We start from the raw sequence: 26986 nt of genomic DNA on the forward strand, positions 1-26986 counted from the left end.
TCCTGACTTGTATTTGAGGGCAAAGTTGAAATCCTGTAAATATACAACCCATTTACCATGCCTGGTGCTAATGGACTTCTGTGAGTGGAGGTGCTTGAGTGCCTCATGATCGAGTGTACAGGATGAACTCTTTGCCAATAAGGTAGTGTCTCCAATGCCGCAAGACTCGAACAACAACATAAAGCTCTATATCATAAGTAGAGTACCGAGTCTTGGCATCATTGAGTTTCTCACTGTAGAATGCAATAGGGTGCCCATTCTGCATAAGAACTCCGCCTAGACCAACATGGGAAGCATCAGTAGCAACTTCGAAAATATGGTCAAAGTTGGGCAGGCGTAGCACTGGAGCTTCAGTCATCTTCTTCTTAATCACTTGGAAGGCCTTTTGAGCGGATGCTGTCCATGCGAACGGACCCTTGTTCTGTTTGGTGCATTCGGTTATGGGTGCCATGATGGCACTGAAATTGCGAATGAATCGCCTGTAAAAAGAAGCCAAACCGTGGAAGCTTCGCACTTCAGTAAATGTCTTCGAAGTAGGCCATTCAACAACGCTTCAGACCTTTTCCGGAGCAGCTTCAACACCCTTTGAAGAAATTATAAAACCAAGGAAAACAACCTTGGGCAGCATGAAGGAACATTTCTTTAAATTGATAAACAACTTCTCTTGCCGGAGTACTCTGAGAACTTGTTTCAGGTGGTCTATGTGCTCATCTGGGTCTTTACTGTACACCAAAATATCATCAAAATAAACAACCAGAAGGAACAAAGTACCTGGGTCATGACTCTCATGAAGGTGCTAGGCGCATTCGTCAGGCCAAAGGGCATGACCTTCCACTCGAATAATCCATCTTTGGTCTTGAAGGCTGTCTTCCATTCGTCTCTAGGCCGTATGCAGATCTGATGGTATCCACTGTGGAGGTCAATCTTGGAGAAGATCTTAGAACCGGACAGCATGTGTAGCATGTCATCAAGCCTAGGAATTGGGAACCTATACTTGATGGTGATCTTGTTGATAGCTTGGCTGTCCACACACATGCACCACGAACCATCCTTCTTTGGTGTCAACAAGGCTGGAACAGCACAAGGGTTTATGCTTTCGTCAATAAACCCCTTCTTGAGAAGCTCTCCAACTTGTTTATTAAGCTTTTCATGCTCAGAGGAGTTCATCCTGTAGGCGGCCAGATTTGGTAACATAGCACCAGGTACCAAGTCAATGGCATGTTGAATGTCTCTGAGTAGAGGTAGCTCATTGGGCAGTTCTTCGGGTACTACATCTGAAAAATCCTGCAATAGATCCTTGATGGGTTGTGTAAACTTCTGTTCGGATGGGGCAACAACCTCTTAAAGTCACCAAGGCAAGAACCAGTCCCGAATCATGACTGATTTGTTCAAATTCCCTTTGTGGAACAGCTAGCAATTTATTTTCAGATTCTGTCCCCTTTTGATTAGGGCGCATGACACAACGTTTCCATACTTCTGCAAGCAAATTAAGTGGGTACCACTTGACCTCTTCTCCTTTATGTTGAAACACACAGAGGTTTTTTCTTCCTAGGAGAGCAACATTATTGTCATAAAGCCACGGTCTCCCTAGTAGAACATCAGTCATTCTCATCGGAATGATATCACACCAAATTTCCTCTGAATATTTTTGGGCTTGTAAGGGAACATAGCATTGCTTGTTCACATCAAGCTTATTCCCATTCAATAAGGAGACTTTGTAGGGCATCGGGTGCTTCTCAAATTTCAGATTCGCCTTCTTCACAAGATCTTCAGACACAACATTAACGCAGCTACCACTATCAACAATTATCTGGGTAGTGCAATCACCTGCTCGCAAGCGGGTTGATGAGCACATTTATGTGTGAAATCTTAGGGCATAAAACATACATTTTACCATATTGGACAGAGTTACTCGGTGCTTTCTTGTGCTTTTCAGGTTTTAGGTGAATTCTTGTGAAAATGGAGGAGATGATGCTAAGGAAATGTTTTTAAGGTGTTTAAAGGTGTTAATGGCTTGGATGCGTAGCCCATCGAGTCAGCTTCACAACGGTTTAAACGGCACATGATTCGAGTTGAAACGAAGAAGTTACGGCCGCTTCGGTAACGAAACACGAAAATGGTCTATAGGGGTTTATTTGTAATTATTGACACGGGTTGGGGACAAAGTGAAGCGAAAGTTCAGATTGCAGGGGCCTTAACAAAATTATTAGAAGTTACATTTCTTGTACCGAAAGATTCCATTTGGAGGGCTCGGACAGTCCAACTTCAACTTGAGATATCTTGGGCTCCGAACTCCAAATTGGACGAAATTTGGGTCTATTTTGGGTGATTTTTCTAAGGAACACAATGGTGAGGCCTATATAAGCACCCCATGCTCCACGTTTCCTGAAAGACAGAATGGGTATTTTATTTATTCTTGAAGGAATCCTAGTCATCACCCTTACTCTCTCTCTCCTCCAACTTCTCAAGGGCACTTCGAATTCTACTTGGGATAGACTTATTTTGAAAAATATTCTCTCACCTATGGAAAGTTGAAAAATCAAAGATGCTTTGATTTTATTGCTTGGAGAAGATATCTACAAAGAAAAGGAAGCACTTGTTAGAATTGGAAGTTTACTTTTCTAGAAATAGAAGGTCTATGTAAACAATCTTCTCTTCTTCTTCTTTCTATTTTTTTCTTTTTCTTAGGATTCAAGGCATTGTAAAAGAGGAAGGAGAAGAGAATATCTCTCTTTCTTAGGAATATTTCTCCTACACTTCCCTCTTCTCCCTTCTCTTCTCTCCCCCTATAAATACCCCCTTGCCCTTTGGGTTGTAAGAAGTTAGTTTTTAGTTCAGTTTTTAGTTAGTTTCTAGTTCAATTTTAATTCAGTTTTTTAGTGTAATTTTTACTTCATTCACTTAGTGAAATTTTCTCTTCTTTTCCTATTTTTGGCTTAAGTTCTTAGTTTTGATTTCAAGTTCTTAGTTTTGATTTCATAAGTCTAGTTTAATGGTTGTAATAGTTATAGTTTAAAGCTTCCTAGTCTAAGTTCCTATGTTGATGACAAGACATGGAGATTTAGAAGAGGAAGCCATGGTGAGTTTATTCAAGTATTCAAGCACATCAAGGTATCTCATTCTCTAAACCCTTAATCTCATTTTCCCTTTCCTCTATCTCTCTCTATCTTCTTCTTCTTCTCCCTCTATTTCTTTTATTTTTTTATATGGTTGTGGTATGTGGATGCACTTTTATTCCCTTATTTCTTTTTATGTGATTATGAAGTGTGGCTGCGTTTTTATTATTCCTTTCAATTCGCTTTAGTTTGATAGGTTAGATGCTCATGCGTTAGGACGCCAATTTAATCCCTTAATTTTGTTAGATGCTTATGAGTTAGGATGCATTAATTTTCATTAGTTTAATTAGTTTAATTTAACATTTTAATTTGGTCTACTTTGTATTACTTTTAAGTTAATTAAATAGAGTGGCGTATATCTTCTCGTGTTCGACCCGTAGCTACGATTGACCCGTACGCTTGCGGTATTATTTTAACTCAAACACGGGTATAGAAGATGCAACTACGTCGCGGCCGTCGCCAATCTTCACCTTTAGATTCAGCACTCAATATACGTGCTACTACGTGTACACCTCGGGTATAGTCAAGTTCATTACCCAAGTCGTCAAAATAGGCAGCCCCATCATCATCATCTTCAGGGGGTAATGCATAAATACCCTGTTCATCAAATTCGTCAAGGCTGTCTTCTTCCTTGTCAGCTACATTGATTAGTCTCGGTCTTTGTAGGCAGTCCTTAGCATAATGTCCCTTTTCATTGCAGTGATAACAAGTATTTGACTCACTAGTGGTCATTGGGGCTTTGCCCTTGTCCACACTTGAAGAGCTGCCAGTGTAGGGGGCTGTTCGTGTAGAACCAGCAGTGGTGTTATTACCTCTATTGTAACCATTAGTTGGTTTGGATGCTGGAAAAGATTTTCTGGTGTCGACAGCAGTGGAGCCAAACCTTCTAGTGGTGCTCAATAGGTCTTCAGCCATCAATGCCTTCTCAAAGCAGTCCTTGATGTCCAGAACATCCACAACGCCAATAGCTCTAATGATATCAGATCTCAATCCCAACCGAAATCGAGATAGCATCTGAGTAGCACTTTCTATGGTGTCAGTACGAGATGAGAGAGAGTCGAACTTTTGCATGTACTCGGATACAGTCATGTTCCCTTGACGAAGGGAGTTGAATTGATCTTGCATCTGAGCTGTATAGTGTCTTGGTAAGTACTTCTCTTTCAGATCATACTTCATTTCCTCCTAGTTGGTAGGTGCTTTGCCTTCACGTTCCATGTCCCTCTCTGTCTTACGCCACCATTCTCGAGCAAAGCCAATTAATTTAGTACGTGCCAGTCTCATCTTTCGGTCTTCAGGCAAATCATACCAGTCAAAATAGTCATCTAGGGCAGCAAGCCAGTCATAGAATTTCTGTGGATCACCATGCCCATCATACTCTTTCAGTTCGAGCTTGACCTTCTGTGTATCAAATCTCTTGTTATGGCCTTCATCTCCAGTGAAGTAGGATCTCAAGTGTTCCTCAAAGTTAGGTCTTCGAGGTGCTTCAGTAGTTCTGTCCCTGTCTTCTCTGTAGTCATCTTTGTCATACCTACGTCGATCCCTGTAACCTCGGTCATGTCTAGACTGATCTCTATGGTCCTTGTGACGTCTAGGATGATCTCTATGATTTTCATCCCTTCCCAGAGTTCCATGAACTTCAGAATGTACTTGTAATCGATCCTCCTCTACATATAGAGGGTTGTTTACAATAGCCACAGCTGGCCTTTGCTCAACAATCTGTAACCGATCACTGATCTTATGGAGCATGTCGAGAATTGCAGCCATTGGATCAGGTGGGGGTGGCCGTGGTGGATCAACAACAAGGTTGCCTTGTCCTTCCATAGCTTTGATACCAATTTGATGTAGCCTAGGTGGAATAAGTCTCACTTAGGACCAGGTTGTGTGTTAGGGTTGGCCGAATGGGGCAGATTAGGGTAATTAGGGCAAAATTAGGGTTAGGAATGGGAGATTGAGTTAGGGCTTTATTGGGTAATGGTCTGCAGGTTTTTAGGAGTCTATTAGGATAGGTTTTAATTAGGTTTGAATAGGAAATAGGATTTCAGAATTATTAGGGTTAGGGTTTTGGGTTTTGGGAATGAAGGGAATAAAGGGATCTAGGGTTTCTAAGGGGAGACAGGCCAAGTGCTTCAGGCTGAGTGTCACAGTGGTGGGGGGAAGGGTTCGGTTGAAGTTTGGAGAGGTTTGGATGGTTGGTTAGGGCTGGGCAGAGTTTAGGAGTTTTAGGGCTTAAGGAAGAACTAGGGTTTGCAGGGGAAATAGTAGCAGGTTAGGGTTCAGCAATGGAAATAATAAATCAGATGTCACTTACTGGTTGCAGGTTTGAATGTGCAGAAGCAGCAGCAGCTTGGATACTTGAAGAAGCCTCCTGACCTTCACAGTGCAACGAGTCGCAGGAGAACCCACCCTTAACCACCTTGAGTCCACAAGGATATAGGCTCACAGAAGGAGCAGATGCAGCAGTTCGAGTGCAGCAGTTTCAGATCTGAAATCAGAGAATTTTTTGAAGTTTAAAGTTGTGGGGGAGCCTCCCACGATTTATCTATTTATAATAAAAAGAGGTGGCCAAAAGGCCTTACAAATAATCAAGCTTAAAAGCAATCCTAGTCAGATTAGGAGTTGGGATTCCTAATCTGAATCCTAATCACAAGACATAAAACATAATAGACTTATACTCTAAATAGGAGTATAAGTTTAAACAACTAACATAACTAAACACCCATCCCTCTAAAATTGTGGAGGGGGAACTAAGAAAGTATAAACATAAAAAGACTGTTTTAACCCTAACATAAAAGAACAAACAAGTAAAGGCTCCACGAAAATCAAACGCTGCTCAAAGGCTGCTCTTCTTCTTCCTGCGTGAACTTGGACCTGCATCACTTATCTTAAGCAGTCCAACCGTGGGATCTACTAGGGGAATCTTCTAGCAGTTATTTTCTTGTTTTTTTTTATTTATTTTGAAGTGTATCTTGGATTAGGAATATTCTATTCCATTCTCAGTTTACAATCTTTTTCTTATTGGTTGTTACGTCTTTAAGTTAGTTTAGAGCTTTTCTATTGGCTAGATGATGTAATGGGTCATATTGGAGTTTCCTAGTGGTTGGATGATGTAAGAGCTCCAATCAGCCAACCACAAGTTTCTGGAGAAGCTATAAATATATGTAAGGCCTTCAGGACATCCCATCAATTTTGAAGAAACAAAGCATTCTGTATTTGATTTCGTGGATTCAGACCTAGCTCTGGGAATTCAGTGGCGTTTATGTGGTGGATTCTGAGTATACTTGGTGGATTCCTTAGTGGAAGAGTGGAATCTCTTCACAGGCTTTGGTGGGTTCCTAGCCAAAGGTTTAAGAGGATTCCTAACCTGTTTATCATTCTATCTTTCTTTGTCAAAAAGCAAAGGTCAGAATGTCAGATCTACCTAACTTGTGGCTATACTATTATTGTCCAATTTTCAGTTCCGTTTTGCTTGTTTGCTTCTGCTATGTTTTTGTTGAGATAAGGCTACGTTACCCACTACGGGTAACCTAGTCCTAGTTGGCTTTCCTTTCTTATTTTAGTTTGATTAGTTTTTAATTGTTTTTTCCCTGTTTTTCTCCCCTATATGATTCCTATTTGGGATTCCTAGTTATAGTGGGAATTCCTAGTAGGAATAGGATTGGGGGGGATTCCTATCTTTGCTGTAATTTGTTTTTATTATAAATATGAGGCTGGGATGATCGATCAGATCATCTAAGCATTAATTCCAAGGCTGTTTACATGGTATCAGAGCCTAATCTAATCTAGGAACAGCCACTCTCGATGTCTGGTTCTCTACTCTCTCTTATTTCCCAGTTTTTTCTTTTTTTCTTCCTCTCCACTACTCTCAGCCTCTTTCTCTCCATCAGGGCAGCAACTATGAGGTGATAGAATGCAAATTTAGTTGCTGCCCTCAATGTCACCTCATTGAAGATCAAAGAACAGAGGTGTGACCTATTTCTGCAGGCAGGTTTTTTCCATCCTTGGAGATCGAACTATTTTTCAACTGGAGTTTGATTTCTGCACTTATGGAGTTTGGTTCTTGCTATTATTGGTCTGCACCAGTCCTTGTTTGAAGACTGCAGCATTGGTTTAGATCCAATTCTGCATTTTTTTCTGCATCTTTTTCCTGCAATCAGGGTTTCTGCAATCAGATTTTATTCCTAAATTTGGCAAAAATTTCGGGCTTTTTATTGGCTTATTAGAAAGAGCTAATTTTTGGCAGATATCTTCCCTGCTATTAGAGGGAAACTCGACATCAGTTTCAGCCCATTCTGCAGGCTGAAAATTCTGCAATTTCAAAACCCATTATTCACACTCGAATCAGGTGTTTTTTTATTACTGCTTGGCTGAATCATGGGTGACTCAGAGATGACTACTGCTACTTCTGGAGGAGATCAAACAAGGTCTGATTTTCTCCCTTATGCTGCTGCCATCAAGCTTGATGGTACAAACTACTTAATTTGGGCCAGATCATTATCCCTAACAATGGCTGGAAGGGGACTCACTGGCCATCTTACTGGCACCACCAAACAACCTACTAAAGAATGTGCTGCTCGTACTAAATGGGCTGCCAGTGATGCAATGGTAATGTCCTTTATTCTAAACTCTATGGCCACTGACCTCTCTAGTCAGTATCTTCTCCTTGACACTGCTACACAAATATGGACAGCTGTCAAGGGCACTTATGATCGTTCAAGTAGTAGTGCTCAGGTTTATGAAATTAGGAAGACACTCCAAAACACTACTCAGAAGGAGATGTCTATCACCAAATATTATGCTACCCTCAAGTGTTTATGGCAACAATTGGATCACTATGCTCGGTTTCAGCCTACTATCGCATCGATATTCTCGCCTACCACACCTATGTAGACCAATTCCGTGTCTATGATTTCCTGGCTGGCCTCAATGATGACTATGACCTTATTCGGGTGCAAGTCCTTGGACGGGTTCCTTTCCCTACTCTAGAGGAGACCTTTTCTTATGTTCACAGTGAAGAGACACGCAGGGCTGCCATGATGATTACTCCCAAAGTTGAGAGATCAGCCTTCCAGACTGCTGGTTCCACTCCTGTTGCTTCTGCTGACAGTGTTGCTACTTCTACTACTACTACCAAAGAACCTGTTAAATGTGAGCATTGTCACAAACCATATCATACTAAGGCTCATTGTTGGAAATTACATGGGAAGCCAGCTGATTTTGAGGCTAAACGTGGTCGTGCTAAGTTTAAAAACAAAGCCAATCACATTGAAAGTGTAGCTCCAACTCCCACTGCTGACATCGGGTTCTCTCAGGAAGAACTCCAGGCTCTACGTCGTATGCTGAACACATCTACTGCCTCTACTACGTCTGCTGCCAATTCAGGTTCCTTCTTTGCCCGTACAGGTATTTCCTTTGCTGGTCATTGTGCATCAGTAGCATCCACTCCATGAATTATAGACTCTGGTGCTACTGATCACATGACAAGTTCTTCCAGTTTTTTTAATACATATTCTCCTGCTTCTGGTAAAGATAAAGTTAAAATTCCTGATGGGTCCCTCTCCTCCATCTCAGGAGAAGGATCCATTGGTTGTTTTCCTTCTCTTACACTGTCATCTGTGTTGCATATTCCCAAATTTACAACTAACCTTCTTTCCATTAGCAGTATCACTAAATCTCTGAATTGTAAAGTGACTTTTTTTCCCACTCACTGTGTCTTTCAGAAATTGGACTCGGGGAAGACGATGGGATCGGGTAAAGTGCATGGTGGATTGTACCTACTTGATGGCGATCCTAAACATACTCAGACTTTACCTTCGGCATCTTTCTCCTCTAACTTACATAAATGGCACTCTAGACTAGGCCATCCCCCCTTAGGTACTTTATCCAATTTATTTCTTGCATTAGTTAAAGACTGTAATAAGGAAGACTTTTTTTGTGAGCCTTGTGTCTTGGCTAAACAGACACGTTCAACTTACCCTATTTCTAATAAAAGATCCTCTTCCTTATTTCATATTGTTCATACTAATGTGTGGGGGCCTAGTAGGAAAGCTTCCCTGACTGGCCATCGGTGGTATATCACTTTTATTGACTGCTATTCTAGGTTCACTTGGGTATACCTTATGCACACAAAAAGTGAAGTTTTTTTTATGTTTTCAGCACTTTCATCAAATGATTAAGACCCAATTTAATGCCACTCTTCAAATTTTAAGGGTACAATGGGAAAGAGTATATGGAAGGTCGGTTCAAAAATACATTCCGCACATGGAATCCTCCATCGGACCAGTTGTCGATACTCCAGCCCAAAATGGTGTGGGCGAGAGAAAAACCGCCACCTCTTGGAGGTGGCTAGGGCTCTTATGTTTGCTCGCAATGTCCCTTCCCTTTATTGGGGGATGCTGTCCTTACTGCAGCCTATTTAATTAATAGGTTGCCCAGTTGGGTTCTTCTTTCGCAAGCCCCTATTGAGCTATTACTTGGCTCTTTTTCCTTTATAGTCCCACCTAAAGTTTTTGGCTGCGTTTATTATGCCAGGGATACAAGGTCCCCTGGTAAACTTGACCCACGTAGCCTCCACTGCATTTTCTTAGGATACTCTGCTACCCAAAGAGGATACAAATGTTACTACCCTCCATCCCGCAGGACTTTTGTCAGCATGGATGTTGTCTTTCATGAAAATGTTCCATTTTATGTGTCCCCACCTCTTCAGGGGGAGAGTGTTAGTGAAGATGTGCTAACTATTGACTCTCCACCTCCACTTCAGTCTGTTTACCATGAGTCTGAACCAGTTCGGCTTGCCCCTGGTACTCCCCCTGAGTCAGGGGGAGAGGTTCCTATACAGGGGGAGACCATTTCTTTTCAGGGGGAGCAAGCTACCCCGGTCCAGACTCCTGTCCAGAGGACTATTAGTGAATTTCAAAGGAGGATTGATGCCAGTAATATGAAGACCTATGCAAGGAAACATAAGCAGGTCCAATCAACTGTTGCTCCAGTACCCATCCAATTGCAGAACCCAGATCCAGAACCTGCCTCTCTACCGGGTAATGTTCCTGATTTACCTATTGCTCTTCGCAAAGGTGTCAGATCTTGCACTCAACATCCGATATCTCATGTTGTTTCTTATGATTCCCTTTCCCCATCCTTTCGTGGCTTTGTTTCCTCTCTTTCTTCTGTTTGTATTCCTAACAATTGGCAGGAAGCTTTATCAGACGGACAGTGGAAGGCAGCTATGTTGGAAGAAATGGAAGCCCTGAAAAAAAATAACACATGGAAGCTTGTGGTTCTTCCACCTGGGAAGAAAACCGTTGGATGCAAATGGGTGTTTGTGGTGAAACAGAAGGTGGATGGCACTGTGGATAGGTATAAGGCACGACTCGTGTCCAAAGGGTTCACTCAGACATACGGCATTGATTACCAGGAAACTTTTGCACTTGTTGCCAAGTTAAATACTGTTCGTATGTTATTATCTTGTGCAGTCAACCTTGGATGGGATTTGCAGCAGCTAGATGTAAAAAATGCCTTCCTAAATGGAGCACTGAATGAGGAGGTGTATATGGACATTCCACCAGGATTCTCTTGTGACAGAAACCAAGGAAAAATATATAAATTGAAGCGTGCACTTTATGGGCTGAAGCAGTCACCTCGAGCATGGTTTGGGCAGTTCCACAAGGCCACGATTTCTGTGGGCTATAAGCAGAGTAATGCTGATCACACACTCTTTATAAAGAGGGTTGGTGAAAAACTCACTGTTCTTATAGTCTACGTTGATGATATAGTGGTTCTTGGCAATGATGGTGATGAGATCAGACGGTTGAAGACCTTCCTTGGACAAGAATTTGAGATTAAGGATCTAGGGAAACTACGATACTTTCTTGGGATTGAAGTAGCCAGATCTTCTAAAGGCATTTTTTCTCCCAGAGGAAGTATGTCCTAGATTTATTGGTTGAGACCGGGTTGCTTGGCTGTCATCCTTCAGATACTCCTATGGACCCTACTGTTCGACTCAAGGAGAAAGAGGGTGAGCTTGTTGATAAAGGCCGGTACCAAAGACTTGTAGGGAAGCTGATTTATCTTTCACACACTCGTCCTGACATTGCTGTCGCCGTGAGTACTGTGAGTCAGTTTATGCATGATCCCTACTCTTCATATATGGAGGTTGTTCTTCGTATCTTACACTATTTGAAGTCAGCTCCTGGAAAAGGAATTCTTTTGTCTACGCATGGTCATCTACGGATTGAAGCATACACTGATGCTGATTGGGCTGGTTCTGCAGATCACAAGTCTATTTCTGGGTATTGCTCCTTTGTAGGTGGAAATCTTGTCACGTGGCGTAGTAAGAAGCAAAATGTTGTTGCTCGTTCTAGTGCCGAAGCTGAGTTTCGAGCTATGGCACAGGGGATTTGTGAGTTACTCTGGCTTAAAGGGCTGCTACAAGATCTTGGTGTTCCTACTCCTCTTTCTATGATGTTGTACTGTGACAACAAGGCTGCAATCAGCATCGCACACAACCCAGTACAGCATGATCGTACCAAGCATGTTGAGGTGGATAGGCATTTCATCAAAGAGAAGTTAGAAGAAGGGTTGATTTGCATTCCCTTTATGACGTCTACTGATCAACTTGCATATATCTTCACTAAGGGATTGTCTGGGAAGCTGTTTCATCCCAATCTAGTCAAGTTGGGCATGATCGACATCTTTGCTCCAACTTGAGGGGGAGTGTTGAGATAAGGCTACGTTACCCACTAGGGGCAACCTAGTCCTAGTTGGCTTTCCTTTCTTATTTTAGTTTGATTAGTTTTTAATTGTTTTTTCCCTGTTTTTCTCCCCTATACGATTCCTATTTGGGATTCCTAGTTATAGTGGGAATTCCTTGTAGGAATAGGATTGGGGGGGATTCCTATCTTTGTTGTAATTTGTTTTTATTATAAATAAGAGGCTGGGATGATCGATCAGATCATCTAAGCATTAATTCCAAGGCTGTTTACAGTTTTGTTAGATTGATTTCAGTTGGCTTCATTAAAACTATGCTTAAGTTCCTGCAGAAATTCTTCTTGTAGTTCTGAATCCAGCAGATTTCAGTTCTGTACTGGCTGATTGTTCCAGAACGGCAGAATCTGCGGCTAATTTTAATACTTGATTTGTTTGCTGTTAATCTGCATTCAGATGACTTTCAAAAATTCTGATTCTATTCTTCCTGAATTTCAGTTTAATTTCTGCTTTCCAGGTTTCCTAGTTGCAGTGGGGTTTCTCAAAATACTATTATTTTAAATTTCTGTCAAACTTTGTATGCCTCATCTACTTTCTAAATTAACCTATCAACTACAGTTTCAGACCTATCTGATATGACTTGCTGAAGCTATTGTTTTTTCTCTGCTTCTGCCTATAGTTCCTAACCCACCTGTGTCCTGTTTGAGTTAAATTCCAACTAGATATCTCTGGTTCAAATTTAATCTTCATAATATGCCGATTCTCTGCTGTGAAAAGAAAAGAAAAACAGGGGGAATGGAGGGGCTGGGAAGCAGTTTATCAGAGAGAAAGAGAGAGGTTGTCAGGGCCTCAGAAGATGATCATCACCTCATTGGGACGAAGAATCTGTCAGGAAATGCTCGAGTTACAGAGGTGAGAGAGAGACTGAGAGGGACAGAGACGTCAGGTTCGTGGATAAGGGAAAAGGATGGGGCAAAAGCAAAATATGTTATAACATTTGATATTATGTATGATAGTTTACAGAAGACACCATACTCCCTCATTGAAAATCACTACAATAGAACATTTTAAAGAAATATTTCATATTTTAAACTTAAGCCTCAGAGGCTTTTAATTTCCAATTATGTCCTTAATTGCTTATAAAGTAACAATTTATTTACATCTAAACCCTAATTAGATATTTAAAGATTATATTTTACATTTTAAGCCCTTGGGAGCATATGACTTGCACCTACGTCCCTGGAAATTTATGACATCCATTTGAATTCTTGGAAACTAAGCAATAATTCAGCTAAGTCTCTACACCCACACCTAGTTTTAGACACATGCTTAATTGCTTCTTATTAATTTAGCCAAGTCCCTATACCCACTAAGTTGCACTTGCCATTGAGGATTCGAATAAAAAGGATACTGCGAAAGAATTTGAATCCTCTTGACTCACAACAACATGCTTTCATGACTAGACAAGTAGACATCATTATTTATTAATTATTTATGGTGTATTATGCTTAAAAACACAAGTTTTGCATGTATTCATGCATATTTTAAGCGTATCCAGCATCTCTAAGAGTCTCTCTGATAGGTCTCTTAAAATCATTTTTCTGATACACAACCCGATACTGATACTTCAAACCTATCTAACCTTCCACATGGCAAAACTAGGTGCCCATTTAGGAGATTCATTCCTGAACATCCGTTTAGGAAATCCAGGTCCCTATAAGAAAGAGCAGAAATTTTACATGTGACAGGGGTTGACAACCATACCTCTCAATATAACACAAACTGATAAAGAGACAGAAAAATAAAAATCCGATAATTATAACAACACAAGATATACTCTTGACCTATTCACCAATTTTTTGTACAAAACATGGAAGTGCCTTTACTCATGTCATTATTTCATATTCACATCTTGACATGTCATATTGTAAATCACTCATATTGTAAATAAAGTACATGAACAATGAACAACAGGAGAAAAAAAATTAGTTGAGTTCACATACTCTGTTGATGTGCGTAGCAATTCATATACCATATCTGTCTGTAACATTAGAAGGATGTTATAATTTAGAGGTAATAATGTAGCATAAACACAGTTCAATTAATATAATCAGAAAAAGAAAGTCAACAGAAAATGTCAAACAGGTTCACCTGTAAAACATTAGGCAAGTTTAGCCTTTGTGCAAGTTGGGTCGCAATGGTTGACTTCCCAACACAAGCAGTTCCACACACAAGAATCACCAATGGTACTCTTTGATGGTGAAATCTGAAAAAAGTGACACGGAAAACAGCATTAGCAAAGAGAGCATCACCTTAGATCTTTTCCTAAATATACTAGTCGATGACCTAAAAATGTTTGTGTTATGATAAGACATGGTCCCATGCACTGAGTGCAATGATGAGGAAAAATGAGCACTTACATGTTGGGTTCAACAAAGGATACCTGCTTAAGAATGAACAGAATAAATATGTGAAGTGACAATAAACTATATTAGGGAGATATGGTCCTGGGCATCCAGCATAAACACTACATTGCACTGGAGGTCAGCCAGGTAGCCAACATCTGATCAGATGATCTTGCATAGGGAGGTCTCTCTGGAACAAAATTGTTATCTAGGTATCAGTACCAGTCTAACCCTGCCACACACCACTTAGGTGATATGCTGGGGAGCATTGACCGTTTACATCAATATAAGAGCTATAACAGGTAGTTCCAACAGTAACTTTTTTTACTTTTTAAAATTATATTGAGAAAAGAAGCTGATTTACTTCTTTGGCAGTTATACCTGCCACAAGTAGGATGGAAGTTTTCAGACCAGCACTCCCAGTCCGGCTGAACCCACCCCAATTAATAAATGAATTGTTATTGTCCATTTAGCCTGTTTATTAAATGGGTTGGCTCAAGCATTTGCTCCAGACTGATGAGCTAGCATAGCCCTTTCACTTCTGCCCAAACCTCCCAGATTATCTGTTAGTAAACTCTTAACAAAAAATAACGGAAATATAAATTTATTTTGTCACTTTTTATTTTAAATTATAATTTTACATGCACCACCAAAACCTGAATAATTGCAAAAGGGCCAGACTGGGTTACATGCATCATAGTTCTAAAACTCGCAAGATCTCAACCGAGATCTCGGTTTTCCAAGGGTTCGAGACGAGATCTCATACGAGTTCTAAAAGTGCAATATCTCGGTCGAGATCTCGAGAATCTCGACCCAAACTCCTTTATATGAGTGCTAGATCTCGAGATCTCGATGGAAAATCTATGTATACAGACACCTATCTATGCAAACCTTGGTATACAGACACTTATTTATGCCAGAAACCAGGACAAACACTTATTTATGCCTAATATCTTACTTAAGCTATTATTCATAATTAAGCAAATACCCCCTATTTGAATCCAATAAAAATAGTTAAAAAATAAAATTCCAAAGGAAAAAAAGTTAACCCCCTAGTTCAAGAACAAAAACTGGATATTTGGCAGTAGATGCAATTTTCAACTTTCTAATGCTGGGTTTTTTCTCAAATCTAAAAATTTCATAAATCTTAATATGGTAAAACATTGCTAAAAACCAAAAGTGCGGTAAAATATTCATTTGTTTCGATGTCCAAAAAATATTTTCATTCAGAGCGATTTTGACCGAATTCGCGCACACCAAATTAAGTTTGACCGGTACATAACTCCTTCAATATAAATCAGATTTAAGTAAATTATTTGCTTATTTATGAATAATATCTTAAGTAAATGAAATACTATTTCATTTACTTAAAAGATATCAGACATAAATAAGTGTTTGTCCTATGTCTGTCCTGGTTTCCCACTAAGTGAAACTTCTATTTGGACTTTGTTTTTGCAAAATCTGATAGTGTCATTGTGTTTAAATGGCCTAAAAGAGGCTGGGTACCAAGTTTCAGACCAAAACTAGGTCTAAAACCCACCGAATCCAGGTTTCGAGTTGGAAAAAAAATGCACCAACTCGACCGAGATCTCAAGAGAACCGAGATCTTGGTTTTTCCCAGGGTCGAGTTGGGGTCGAGTTCAGAGTTTTAGTACCTTGACGTGCATTGAAGCAAAAGCATATATCCCAGACACACTCACTCAACCCACCTAAACCTGCCTATTGATACCTCTAACCATATGGGAAGCAGTTAGGTGGTGCTCAAAATTTGTTTACATGTCTTTTTCAAAATTTAGGTATCTAGGATCAATCATCACTAAGGAAGGTGATATAGAGGATGATGTCTCACAAAGGATTATAGTAGGATGGATGAAGTGGAGAGGTACATCCAAAGTGCTATGTGATTGACAGATCCCTATAAAGTTTAAAGGAAAATTTTACAGGACAGCCATAAGACCAGCTATGATATATGGTGCGGAGTGTTGGGTAGTTAAGAAGAGTCATATTGATAAGCCAAGTACAGTGGAAATGAGGATGTTGAGATGGATGAGTGGAAAAACCAGAAAGGATAAAATAAGGAATGATCATATTAGAGCTGGTTTGGGAGTAACCCCGATTCAAGATAAGCTACGAGAAAGTCTTCTGAGGTGGCATGGCCATATTCAAAGGAGGCCTTCGGATGCTCCAGTTCGGAGGAGTGATTTAAAGGAGGCCTTCAAATTGACGGCATAGTTTAGGTCTAAAATGACCCTTGGATAATGGTGAGGAAAGACATGCATAGTTTAGGTCTTGTTTCAAGTATGACGTCGAATAGAGCTGACTGGAGGGCAAGGATCCGTGTAGCTGATCCCAATTAGTTTGTATAAGACTGATCTGTAGTTTACGTTGTTGTGTTCATTTTCTTTACTTTTAATTTTTTTAACTCGCCTTCATAAGGATTCATGTAGCCGTCCCCATTCAGTTGGGATAAGGCTGACTTCTTGTTGTTGTTGTTGTCTTTGTCTTTGTCACCCCCCATTCACGTGTCAAGTCTGAGCAACTTTTGCCAATGTTGAATTAAAGGTTTGAAAATTTATGGTAAAAACCACTCTTTTTTAAGGTATGGAAATTTAGTAAGGGTGAAATCCAGGGCTGAAAATACATGGAGAAGAGTCCAATTCATGCTGGGTTATATGGTTCACATGGGCAACTAAAGTCAACATGTTACCATCCAGAGGACAATCTATTTATCCAACAGTCATAACATCCAACCAACCCTCCATTTGGCAGAAGTATCTGCCAGTGAAGGAAACTTTCCAAAGTTGGTGAGGGAAATAGTTTTCCTTTAATAGAAAAAAAAATCACCATTATTTGTAGAAAAAAAAGGGGTTTAATAATACATAGATTATATATCAAAATCCAAAAAGGTAAGACCGTAAGAGGACATATGCAAGGAGCCTGGAGTTACTTCATGGAACAACCTGTAATCTGAAAAGATGAAAGATTGATCCTGAAAATCTCACTGACCTCGTCATCATCTTATAACGGTTAATGTATTCTTCCCCATATCCCCGCCGCTCCATAAGCTGCAAATAGAGCTCGTAACTATGCAATCACTTACTGAATCCAAAAACTTACAAAGGTTCCCTACCATTTCACTAAATTATGAACTACTTAATTTTACAATGTATCCATCCTGAATGTTGTGATTTCTTTTCATCATAATCATGAAACACAAGGGGGAAGCATTGACCATGTATGACATGAAGTACAGTGTATTTTGTTTACCAATTGAAGTTTTCATTGACAAAGGTAGAGTGGAGGTAAATTATCAAGTTAGAATTGTGAGGGGTGTTTCAAATAAAAAAACCTTAATAAGTCACACTAAAGCAGAACATATGGAACCTATTTTATGAAAAACAAAAGAACAAGAAGAAAAAGATACCGATGAAAGACCATGGTGCAAACCCGGGTCAGAATAACCCTTGTTGCGTCACTTGTGAGCCCACCCAAACAAAAAAACACCCAAGTCCAAAGTTAAGTGGCAAAATAGTAAATAAATCAATAGTTACAAAGAGGGTGGCAATTCTGTAATTTAATGAAACTCAACTAACAAAAGAAAAGGAACTGTACGTGGTGGAGGTAAACTTGTGAATTGGGAGAGTAATTCTGGCATCTCATGTAAAGAAAAGAGGTAATGTAATAAAGAAGGAGATGGAGGTATTTCTGGAAAGTAATAGAATATGGTGTCAAATACAACACATTGCCTTCTTCTTCCTCTCAACCAAAACAGAGCAGTGGTAGTGAAAGACCTTGCAATCAAACCAGCACACTTCATTCAAGATCCCAAAGCCCATGAAACTTTAGATTAAGGTTCACTGTCCCCTATGGCCCTACCCTCTGAGTTCAACTAATAGCCAAAGCAAACATTAGTTCTAATATCAGAATGGCCAAACCGTGAGCACTATGATGCTTGTATAATATATTAAAGAAGAAATTACAAGTATACCCTTAATGTCTAAACAGTAGTACTGAGCAATACATCAACCAACATAAAAGAACTATCTCCCTGAAATATCCCTGCGGTACACACCCACAACACCAATACACCCATATAGGATGTCGAGATTAATGAATAAAAAGACCATGCCACAGAACTTAGATGTAGCTCCAGCAGGTGACAAGATGACGGAAAATTTTCTAAGATGGCTTGTGTTAAGATAACTATGCCTAGCCGTTATAGATAGGGACGCTGAGTCATAGACACCTTACTTCCCTATTTTGTTAAGTTGTAATTTCATTTTAAATTCAGTGGGCCTCTGTCATTATTGACAAAATGAATCATTCCCTAATCCTTTGATTCTCCACTTGGTATCAGAGCTCAAAAACCTAAGCAAGTTTTTTTCCACCTCCAATAGGGTTTTTTTCCACTGCCCTCTGGTCTAGCATGGTAGACTAACAACGCACCATGTCACGCTAACCCTAACTACTAATCGAGCCTCCTCACCGCGCCTTCCACTGCTTCTCTTCTCCAGTAAACATTGATCACCACTGCCACTGCCTCTGCCTCTGCCTCTGCCATGTTTTTCTCGTTATGCCTCTCCGCCGCGACCTGTTGCCACCGCTCTCCTTTGCCGCGAGTTCTTTGTTGCCACACCCCACCACCACAACCTTCTTGTTGCAGCGCAGCCGCCGCTGCATCTGACATGACCTCCCTTTGTCACTGCGCCATTCGCTGCGACCCACTCTGGTTCCATGCTTCATCACAGCAACCCACTGTCGCCTGCACTGCCGCCGCTGCACTTTATTGCGACCCTAGGTCACTGCCCTTTGTCACCATCTACCGTTGTGACCCCTCTGGTCTCTGCGCGCCTGCGCCTCACCACAGCGACCCCCTGTCGCCTGCACTTCCGCTGCTGGCTTCATCATGATCCCCTGATCGCTGACTCTTGTAGCCATCCTACCGCCGCGACCCCCCCTTTTGGTTTTTGCACCCTTGTTTCTGATTCAACGACCCCATGTCTGAGGGAGATAATAGTGGTACCTCCTCTGGAGTTGCTAATGGAGGTCTATTGGGTCATTCTGGTACCCATGGCCACAATCTTTCTCTCTAACCGGGTCCTATCAAGTTGAACGGTCAGAATTATCTCACATGGTTGCATGCTTGTCTCCTCGCTAACTGTGGGAACAACTTCTCAGGTCTCATCACTGGTGATACACCTAAGCCTATGGATCCTACTGCTGCTAACACCTGGTTAGCCAATGACGCCCTTGTTATGTTCTTCTTGCTCAATTCCATGGAGCCTTCCATTAGCCCCAGCTTTGTGCTACTCAATTCTCCCAAGAAACTTTGGGATGCAGTCAAACAAACCTATTCACTATGCTCAGATCTATGAGATCCAACGCCAAGTCCGTGCCACTACTTAGAAGGAACTGTCTCTCACTTTTCCATAGTTACTTCAAGCTTATAATATGGTTCAGTCCGAAGACCATCACCGCTTTGTCATGATGCCTTCCTCTAGTCCCGTCCGGTCTGCTCTTCTCGCTACTCCTACACCACCAGTTGTAGATGCTTCTAAGACTACCTCTTCTACCCGTGAGTCAGTCAAATATGATAATTGTGGTCGACCACGTCATACCAGAGAGACCTATTGGAAGCTCCATGGGCACCCCCAAGGGCAGGTGTAATGGTAAACAAGGCGACGTTCGTTCTTAGGCTCATCGTTCTGAGACTGCTGATAGTCCCTTTACTAGTCTACTGCACCTTTCTCTTCGGATCAGAAGGCTGCCCTCCAACAAATGATGACACAATTAGGCACCGCTCCTTCCTCATCTCCTACCTCTAATCTTTCTCAGTCAGGTCATTTCCATGTTTCCTCTACTTCTAGTCCTTTGTGGCTGCTTCACTCCGGTGCTACAGATCATATGACTAGTAACTCAAAGGTCTTCTGTACCTACCCCTTTGTTCTGGTCGGGATAAGGTACGTGTTGCCAATGGGTCTATGTCCTCCATCTCCGGTAAAAGTTCAGTGTCATGTTCTCCCACCATTTCTCTCTCTTCTGTTCTTCATGTACCTAATTTGTGTGCTAATTTAGACATCAGCAAAACAGTAAATCCCTGTCATAGAAGATGACAAGGTCAATACTCTGACTTATACTATTACCCTACACTTTGTTGGGAGTACAAAGACACAAGCTGATAGGACTAGGGAATTGCTTGTGAATTTAAGATGTCCTATGCTCTCACATTTTAAATGGTACAAGGATGTATTCTTATCTAAGGTTCTTACTAGAACAGACTGTAATGAAGATTTTTGGAAAGAAAAGTTCTTATCAGGATTACCAGCCTAATTTGCTCAAAAAGTAAGAACTAGGTTTCGAAGCAAGCATCATGGTCAAATCTCATATTCTATTTACACTAACAGCGAACTTGCTGCGGAAGACTATGCTGAAGGCATATCCTTATGCACAAACTTAAAATTAAAATCAATTAGGTATATATAAAATGATAGGGAAAAGAGAATTGGGAGATTTATGTGAGCAGTTGGGCTAAAATACAATAGTACCTAATCCAACTTCCGGGAAAAAGAAGGGATGAGATTTCCATACAAGAAAATACTATAAAAAGGAACATTTTCCAGAAGAAAGGTTATACCTACAGTCTACAGATAAACCTTTTAGGAAAGCTTATAACACCAGAAAATTACCCATGTGTTATAAATATGGTAAAGTAGGGCATTACAATAATAAATGTTGGACAAAAAAAAAGATTAATGCACAAAATATAGATGAAGGATTAAAAAACAAAAAAAAAAAGCATCTATACCAAGTATAACTAGATAGTTCAGAAGAATTGTTAGAATCTGAAGAAGATCTGTTGCAAATAGCTACCATAGAGGATGAAGGACTTCTTGTGAGTTCTGATTCCGAAAATCCAACTTCAGACGTTGTTAGTAGTTGTTGATGTGACTGTTATAAAGCTATCCTAAATATGAATGGCCTGAGTATTAATGTCCTCACAAAGGAAACCTTATCTTAGAACATATTGATGAAATAGAAGATCCTCAAAAAAGGAAAAAAGCACATGAAAGGTATATTCAAATAGCTGAAGCAAGTTTTGGAGCCTAAAGAAAACCAAGCACAGCAGCCTAAAGACCCTTACAGCTTTAAAAATAGTAAGAGAGAGAATCCAGAAAGGTCCAGATACGAGGGAACCTACTATGCAAGAAGGAGAAATGTTCTCTGTGCGGGAGTGTATCCCTTGCCCGTAGACACATGGGGGGGTGAAATGACCGCCCCGCCCCCATGAAAGGCGGTAATGTACCTCCGTATAGATGCCGCTGCGTGTGCTGATGCTCTCTCATTGGCCGCCGCGCACACGCAGGGGCCACACTCCCCCACAGAGAACTCTTGCCCATACAAGAATTACGGCAGTAACTTTACAAGTAAAAAATGAATTAAGAACTCTTAGAACAAGAGTTCAAAACCTTGAGTTACTGAATATATATTTAGAAAACGGAGGAGAAGGAGATGATATAATGAGTGAATCATTTGCTGAAATAATAGACGATTATAGAAATATAATTGTAGAATATAAAGAGCAAAATATAGAAACAGGTGGAGAAAAGAATGTTAATGTTTTGAACAAAGCTCAAATAGCAGGAATGAATTATATGAATGTTATAGATAGAATCATAACTCAAAGATGGTTCACTTGTGATACTATTGTGGCAAGTAAAGAATTTAGTTTCAGAACTATAGCTCTTATCGATTCAGGAATAGATTTAAAACTGTATTAATGTAGGGATGGTTCATTGATTCCTACTAAATATTTCGGTAAGACCACCCAAGTTTTAAATACTGTAGCTTGTAATAAAATTATAAATTGCCTGATGCTGCTGTTTATGATAATGGCACTTGTTAAACAGTCATATTAGGGACCCCCTTTCTGAATATGTTATAGCCAATAGAGAAACTAGATGAGTATGGTCTAGAATCGACTGTCACTGATCATAAGGTCAAATTTGGGTTCATAGAAGAACACCAGGTCCAAGAGATAAATCAAATAAATAATAAAATTCAAAATAAAGAAAATTTTCTCTTTTCTTCAAAGGAGGAAATTCACTACTAAACCATTGGGAAAAAATTAGAATCTCCTCAATTAAAGAAACAGATACAAGAATTCCAAGCTTATTAGAAAAAGAGGTTTGTGCTGATGTTCCAGATGCTTTTTGGGACAGAAAACAACATATTGTGGAGTTACCCTATGAACCTGATTTCAATGAAAGGTTAATCCCTACTAGGGCAAGGCCTATACAGATGAATACTAGGCTATTAGAAATATGTAAAAAGGAAATTCAGGAACTATTGGATAAAAAATTAATAAGAAAGAGTTATTCCCCCTGGAGTTGTCCAGCATTCTATGTTGAAAAGGCAGCTGAGTTAGAAAGAGGAGTTCCACGTTTAGTTATTAATTATAAACACCTAAACAAGGCCTTAAGATGGATTAGGTACCCTATTCCTAATAAAATGGATTTATTAAACAGGTTACTAGTACAGCTTTGAATAGAGCTGATTGGAGGGAAAGGATCCATGTAGCCAACCCGATTTAGTTGGGACTTGGGATAAGGCTTGAGTTTAGCTGAGTTTTATATGATGCCAAAATATTTTCTAAATTTGACATTAAGTCAGGATATTGGCAAATCCAAATTGCAGAGAAGGATAAATATAAAACTGCCGTTGTTGTCCCTTTTGGACATTATGAATGGAATATATGCCGTTTGGGCTTAAAAATGCCGCTTCAGAATTCCAGAATATTATGAATGAAATCTTCAATCCTTATACAAAATTTATAATTGTTTACATTGATGATATCTTAGTCTTTTATAACTCTATTGAACAACATTGGAAGCATTTAAGTATCCTCTTGAAGGTAGTCAAGTTTGCACGATTAGCAGTTTCAGCTAAGGCTGTTCCAATCTAAAATCAGATTCTTGGGACACAATATTTATCAAGGAACTATAATTCCTATTGGTAGGGCTATTCAATTTGCTAAAAAATTCTCCAATGAAATTAAAGATAAAAACAGTTGCAAAGGTTTTTGGGGAGCCTTAATTACATAGCGGGTTTTTATAAAAATCTAGCAAAGGACTGTTGGCCAGTATTTAAACGGTTAAAGAACCCCCCCCCCCCAATGCGGAATGGAGAGAAAAGCATACTAAAGCAGTGGAAAAGTAAGACCTAAAGCTAAAGAGTTGCCCTGTCTCGCTATTCCTCATTTGGAGGCCTATAAAATAGTTGAGACCGATGCTTCAGAATTAGGATATGGATGAATCTTGAAATAAGGGCCAATACCGGGTTTGATACCAATAAAAACCAGTGCAAGGCACCTTGCAATAAGGCGGAGGTCGCCTAGGCCCCAACAAAACCGCCTGGACGCCTAGGTGGCGCCTTGGCGACGCCTTGACAACTATGTGCTCAAAAGTACTGGGAACGGATGAATATAAATGACACGCTAGTGAAACCACCATAGCCGCCACCATATTCAAGGAACTCTGACATCTTCGGGTTCGGCAAATGATGCGGCACACCAGTGCCCACTTCCTCTGCTGTACCCTATACTCATTCCTCCAACAGTGCTTGACAAGCTATCGATGTCTACACAATCAGCCTGCTCATCTGGTCGGAACCAGAGACGAGGCCCTCCCATGTAGCCTGCATGTAAGGAGGATGGACTTGCACCATGGTCCATATCTTTTGTGGCATAAACAAACTGCATCTCCCTAGTGAATCAAATCGGCTCCGGTTCCCGCACCTCCTCTAGTTGGTCATACTCCTCTTGAAGTCCTGCATGGGATGTAGAGTTCTATTATCAGAATTCTATGGAGCCTCATAGCTTGTTTATCTAATTCAAACTTCAAACCTCAGGAGGTTTTCCCAATTGGTTTAAATACTGGTTCCTCAATTGGGGTCCAACCCCAGATATTTTTCCTACCTTCTCCAGGAATCAATGAATAAATTCTATTCTTTCAATAGAAGCATGGAACGAAGGGAATTGTATATTCATTTCCTTGCCTAATACCAAATTTTGTGTGTGATGGGCTGATTTAGCCTCTAAAGACACATATTGTTGGGATTATATCCCGCAACTTGAAAGACAAGTTTATGTAAAATGGTGGGGATTGATTTAATATCTCTCTGTTCATCCCTGAGAATATCACTCTTAAAAGAGTCCAATTATTAAGACCCCCCTCCCTATCAGTTCCATTGGAGAATCCTCCTGAGTTTCTATCTTATTTTCGATCTCTTCAAGATAACCCAAATTTATCCAAGACTGACATCAAAAAGCAATTGCTTCTTGCTCTTCAAGAGGAGGATATTGATGACATGCCTACCTCGGTCAGAGTCAATGATGAGGAGAATAATTCTATTGATCTTGCAAATGACAACGGGGATGACTGCTATGGGTTGGATGCAGAGTCTACTCATGATCCTCGAGAATAGATAAAGCATTCTATTATTAAAGGTCCTCAATGATTCAAGATCCTCTATCAGAAAAGGAATCATAAATTTACCGTCCGACATCAAGAATATATTCTGTCATAATTTGATTGCTAAAACCAAAGTTTTCTGTCGTGACTTGCCAAAGACGAAAGTATCCTGTCATGATAAGTTTCTCCGTGTTGGGATGGCTTGACTCCATATTATGAAGGACACATGTCCGTTATCACCAAGTTACTGTTTCTTTTGCAAATTGTTAAAAATAAGGCTCTGGTGGTATGTAGAGGGTATCGTTTGAAGTGTTTTTGAGTCTCCTATGTGTGTTCAAGTCCGCTTGTATTCTGAGTGGAGTGTTGTTTATTAAATGCTGTGTAACTATTTTGGAGAAGATGTTTCTGTTATTAAAGCTTGACTATGCAAGTCTTTACTTCCTTTATAATTTATATTACTGTTTTGTACGGTGTTCATGTGCTGTATTAGTGTTGTTTGGTATGGTGTTGTGTGTGTGTGTGTGTGTGTGTACGTATATATATATATATATAGAGAGAGAGAGAGAGAGAGAGAAGAGTTGGAAAAAAATTTTGAGGGAGCAAACATAGTCAATATGCAGAAAAATATGGTCTTAAGCCTTATGCACAAGCATTTAGAATATTAATTCAATATTAGCTTACGAACATAAGAAGATTATAAATGGAGAAGCAGTCAGTAAAAACAAAGATACAAACCATACCTTGCGGAAAAAATGAAAGATGGAAAAGTAAAAAAAAAAAAAAAAAAAAAAAAAAAAACTAAGAACTGCTGCACCTTGAATTGCAAGTACCTTAAATAGATTAGCTTCCAAATCTGATTGGGAGCTGCAGAATAACCATACAAGTGGTGTTTAGAATGTCAATAAGCATAACAAGCAGATTTCCACCAACTTAGATGGAGGAGAAGGAAAGGAAAAAATGAAAAAGACAGACGGAGAGAGAGAGAGATACACGTCCAGAAGGCTGTTGTCAATGAGCAGTTTTTTGAGTTCCAGAGCAATTTTGATAGCAACATGATTAGGGATCTGAAACCAGCAATTCAAGGTAATCATACCCAGCCCAATTGAGAAGTATAAGAAATATGGTGTCTCTCAACAAGTTATTGAATAGAAATATAAAATTCCCTACCACTGAATTAAAAAAGAAGATGGAAAAGCAAGATGTATAAATACCCAGAACAATTCCTGATTACAAAAAAAAAAAAAAAAATGAGAGAGAGATGATAGATGGATTTCTCTACCTTGGTGACAGTAAGCATTCTACTGAGGAGAAATCTGGACAGAACGTAGTAGTGATCCGCATTATCACCTAACCATACCTTCACCTGATCACCAACAAAATCCACGTCTCCATTCATTAATCCATATTACTGCACTCAGAAAAATGATTTTGCACAAAATTCTCAAAGGAAGAAAAGTAGAAAAAAGATGAGGTGGGGAGGATTAAAAACCTTGACAAAATCGTATTTGGAAGAAGCATTTCGGGCAGAGATTCTCTCCGTGGGCAGGGAGAGCTCGCCCTTCTCATTTGACTCTTCGCCGCTGCCAGATGGATTCGACGCTATTGCCACTTCTTTCCCCTTCATTCTCCTCTTTTTCCCAGTTTCCCCCTTCCTCTGTGTTGTGATTCAGAGAACAGTTTTTATGCTGCCAACGTCGTCTCGTCGCTTTTCAAGCGAGGACTGTAGGACAGACAGTAGAGTCACCAATATAAAATGGAGTTGGGTAATGCGTTCTGGGAACTGGGCATTAACACGTGGCATACATGCTATGACGATGGACCCATACTCTAGTGTGTTTTTTTTTTTTTTCATGATAGAATTGTTTTTAGTGCAGTCCAGGTCAGATAGCTCAATAACTGCCACCTATGTATTTGTAATAAATTGTTGAGAATGAGAACCCTACCAGACATAAGGATGGGCGAAATGACTGTTTCACTCTAAAAAAATTCCGTCTTTTTTATGGAGATGCAAGAGATGCAATGGTCATTTCGCCTGTCCCTACGTCTGGCTGAGAGGCAGTGGATTGTATGCGCCCAAGTAGTGTCCTCTTTCCTTGATTGTTGTGTTAAAATATGATCTTGCTGATTAAACTTTGCAATAGGATCAAATTAACTGCTAAGGGCTCACCATCTGAGTTATTCTAACCCAATGATAATCAGAATAGAAGTCCCAAATCCTACGGTAGAGTGACGTTGTTTCATCAACGTATTCCCTTTGTGTTTGGACCTTCGGCCCGACTAGTCCCCCAAGCACGCA

General features: G+C 40.1%; 1 protein-coding gene across 6 annotated transcripts in view; it reads right to left on the reverse strand.

The window, feature by feature from the left end:
• The window catches only part of LOC122648677, a 69056-nt gene extending 42701 nt beyond the window's left edge, over positions 1-26355 (reverse strand). For 3 of the 6 annotated variants that reach the window (XM_043841896.1, XM_043841894.1, XM_043841893.1), the window contains exons 1-7: positions 26180-26354; positions 25970-26053; positions 25681-25754; positions 25521-25554; positions 17228-17286; positions 13968-14082; positions 13820-13857 (exon numbers count right to left, since the gene is read on the reverse strand). In XM_043841896.1, coding sequence (XP_043697831.1) covers positions 13820-13857; positions 13968-14082; positions 17228-17286; positions 25521-25554; positions 25681-25754; positions 25970-26053; positions 26180-26314 — 539 coding nt within the window. In that variant the 5' untranslated portion in view covers positions 26315-26354. Of the gene's footprint in view, positions 1-13819; positions 13858-13967; positions 14083-17227; positions 17287-25504; positions 25555-25680; positions 25755-25969; positions 26054-26179 lie in introns of all 6 variants that reach the window. The other 3 variants (XM_043841895.1, XM_043841898.1, XM_043841897.1) reach the window with 3 other exon arrangements.
• Between the last annotated feature and the right edge of the window lie 631 nt (positions 26356-26986).

This window comes from Telopea speciosissima, chromosome 1 (assembly GCF_018873765.1).
Source record: "Telopea speciosissima isolate NSW1024214 ecotype Mountain lineage chromosome 1, Tspe_v1, whole genome shotgun sequence".
NCBI lineage: Eukaryota > Viridiplantae > Streptophyta > Magnoliopsida > Proteales > Proteaceae > Telopea > Telopea speciosissima.